Source organism: Lactuca virosa, chromosome 9 (genome assembly GCF_052849685.1).
Source record: "Lactuca virosa cultivar CGN04683 chromosome 9, Lactuca_virosa_CGN04683_v6, whole genome shotgun sequence".
Taxonomy (NCBI): Eukaryota; Viridiplantae; Streptophyta; class Magnoliopsida; order Asterales; family Asteraceae; genus Lactuca; species Lactuca virosa.
The window spans coordinates 125,800,865-125,803,785 of record NC_136434.1 but is presented as its reverse complement, the minus strand read 5'-3'; the positions used below and the strand labels follow the sequence as shown (position 1 = coordinate 125,803,785).

Genomic DNA, 2,921 nt, shown 5'->3' with positions numbered 1-2,921 from the left:
AGAAAAACTGAGATTGGTTGTTATATGTGTGTGTGTTTGTGTTGAAGTTGGTTCAAATCTTCCTATGCTTCCCAGATCTTCATCTTGAGTTTGAGTTGTAGATATGGAAAATTTTGTTTGAGTACATCAGATGGTAGTTACCGGTGGTGCGATTTCATGGACCGATGGTGGACTGGTGGTGGTAGTGATGGTCTTTTGAAGTAAGCATTTAGAAAGAGAGAGAGAGAGAGAGACAGATGAGTATTTTCTTTTTTTCTTTTTTGATTTGTGTAATAAAATAATTGAAATGAGAAAATACCAAGGGCAAATCCATCATTATAAAAAAGTATAAAACATTTTGGACCAAACACACAACAAAATCAAACTATTGGACCACTGATGCGAGTCCAAACTTTTTTAGCCCAATCATGTTAGTTTTGACATACCACAGGGACCATTCTTGAAATTTTGTCATATTAGGAATAAGATGTAAGTATGTAACAGATCAAGGCCTGAAAGATGGGTAAAAAAAAGGGTTAAAAGCCGCTTATTTTGACTAATACCTGTTGTAGGAAAACAGACGGTGAAATCTCACACTTTTTCCCGTTTTCCGTCCAACCACCCGATAACCGTTGACCGTTAAATCTCCGGTCAGATGAACGGCCATCCTCTCTTCTCCCCTCACTTCTCAGTTCTCAGTCTCACTTTCCACATTACTCCGATGCTTTTTCATCCATCCCATACCCTCCTCCCCTTCACCTCCGGCGTACCTTCCTCCCCTTGACAACCTCTCACTTTTCCGTCAACATCAGATCAATGGATAGTAACAACCAGATTACGCATAGTTCGCGGCACCACGGCGGAGGCGGCGGAAGAGAAGACTGCTGGAGTGAAGGCGGCACGGAGACGTTGATCGAGTCTTGGGGTGATCGGTACCTTCAACTCAATCGTGGAAATCTCCGTCAGAAGGATTGGAAAGATGTGGCTGAGGCTGTTAACGCCAATCGAGACGAATTGAAGCCTCCAAGGACAGATGTGCAGTGTAAGAACCGAATCGATACGTTGAAGAAGAAGTACAAGCTCGAGAAATCGAAGCCTACACCGTCGAAGTGGCCGTTTTTTCACCGTCTTGATGATCTAATCGGAACTGCTAACAGCGTCACCAGGAAGAAAGTTAGCACTCCGAAATCCGCTTCTGTTACTACTCTCACTGTTAAATCGAACCCCAAACCAAATCATAACCCTAACCCTAACCCTAATTTGAAAGCTATCGCGTACTCTGGTGGATATTCATCTCACGACGAAAGTCTTAGCAGGATGGAGAGTCTGGATTTTGCAGAGGAAACGACGGCGTATAAGGAATTGGCGAGGGCGATTCTTAGGTTTGGGGAGGTTTATGAAAGGATTGAAAATTCAAAGCAGGAAGAGATGATGAAATTGGAGAAACAAAGAATGGAATTCACCAAAGAAGTTGAGTTTCAGAGGTTGAATATGTTTATGGAAGCTCAACTTGAGCTTGAGAAGATGAAGAAGAAGAGGAAGCCATCCACAACAGGCTCGTTGATTCCAGGTATTACACTACTCTTAAAATCAACTATCATCATCTCAAGCTTCGATCTTTGATTATAACTAAGAATTGGAAGCTAATTTCGTCTAAAAATACCGTCATTGTACTCTGTGTTACTTCAAATTTCTTTGTTACTAAATTAGAGCAAATAATTGAGTTCTACTTCAAATTCTTTCTCCCCTTACTGATTCCCACATAATCACAGATACATATGAGATGAATCATAAAACCACCCCCAAATTATTATGCATATGACTAAACGATAATCTATAGGGTGACCTATGACTTTTGGTCACAATAAAGTGTTGTTGGTAGGTTTTTGAAGTATAAAGTCATGATTTTCTTAATGTTAAAAGGGATTTGATGCTAATATCTGTTCAATAACAGGAAAGAAATCGGAGCTATGATGAAGAGAAGTTGTATGTAAAGATCTCAATCCAACATGGGTATGTTTGCTGATTGTCTGAGTTACATAGCATCTGTGTAACAAAGTTTATTTAAACATGATGATGCATGCTAATTGATTGTTGTTAGTATTCTCTTGTACATAATGTCGTTCCTGTGTGTGTATGTGTGTCAACTCTTTTAAGTAAACTTATCTAAATATTACACTACATACTGCAATTTCTTTTACATGTCATTGATCTATAGTGATACTAACTTTGTTGTACATTGGACTGAGTGTGTATGTGTGTTCTCATGTCTTTTGACACACAAAAGATGTTTCACCTTTTTGGGTGGGACAAAAAAATCATGTTTTTGTTCCACAACGCCGTGTCAGTCACAGTCAAAAGCATGTCAAAAACAGTACAATCTAAAAAAAGCAGTCTATATATAAATCAGGTATATAACAGTCTATATAGTGCCACAAAAAATGTCTAATTCATATTGGAATTGAAAATGTTGTATTGTTGATAAGACTTTGAACTTTTGACCTTTATACCATCGCGAAAATATTTTTCCAAATCCACTAGAAGCATTAATAATAGTGTTGAATTGTTCATCTGTTATGTTGGAATGCTTATAAATATCGTTTCACATGTCAAGTTTATCGTGATTATTAAATGGGTGTACATTAAGTCATTATCACATTTTTTTATTTAAGACTTCGATATTTAACATAGCATGAACGTAGCTTAAAAACAATCAAAAGTTCTTGTACATAATCTTTACATTAACACTCATGTCATATTGGTCATGTATCACCAAACTTAATTTTGGGCTGAAAAACTATTTATCTCATTATCACCAAAGTTTTTGTTTTTGGGCTTAAAAACTATATATCTCAAAAGGCCTTATGTCCCGAATTTACTTGAATTTTGGTTGTACATCTATTTACTATTTGCTATGTATGTGTTCCGTAAAACTAGCGGGT

The 2,921-nt window shown here is 37.4% G+C and overlaps 1 protein-coding gene across 1 annotated transcript; it reads left to right on the top strand.

Moving 5' to 3' along the window:
- Positions 1–531: 531 nt before the first annotated feature.
- On the top strand, positions 532–2,181 carry LOC145140086 (sequence-specific DNA binding transcription factor). Its single transcript, XM_079073693.1, has 2 exons — positions 532–1,549; positions 1,934–2,181. The coding sequence occupies exons 1-2, from the start codon at positions 796–798 to the stop codon at positions 1,951–1,953; spliced, it is 774 nt and encodes a 257-aa protein (XP_078929819.1). The 5' UTR covers positions 532–795; the 3' UTR covers positions 1,954–2,181.
- The last annotated feature ends 740 nt before the right edge of the window (positions 2,182–2,921 follow it).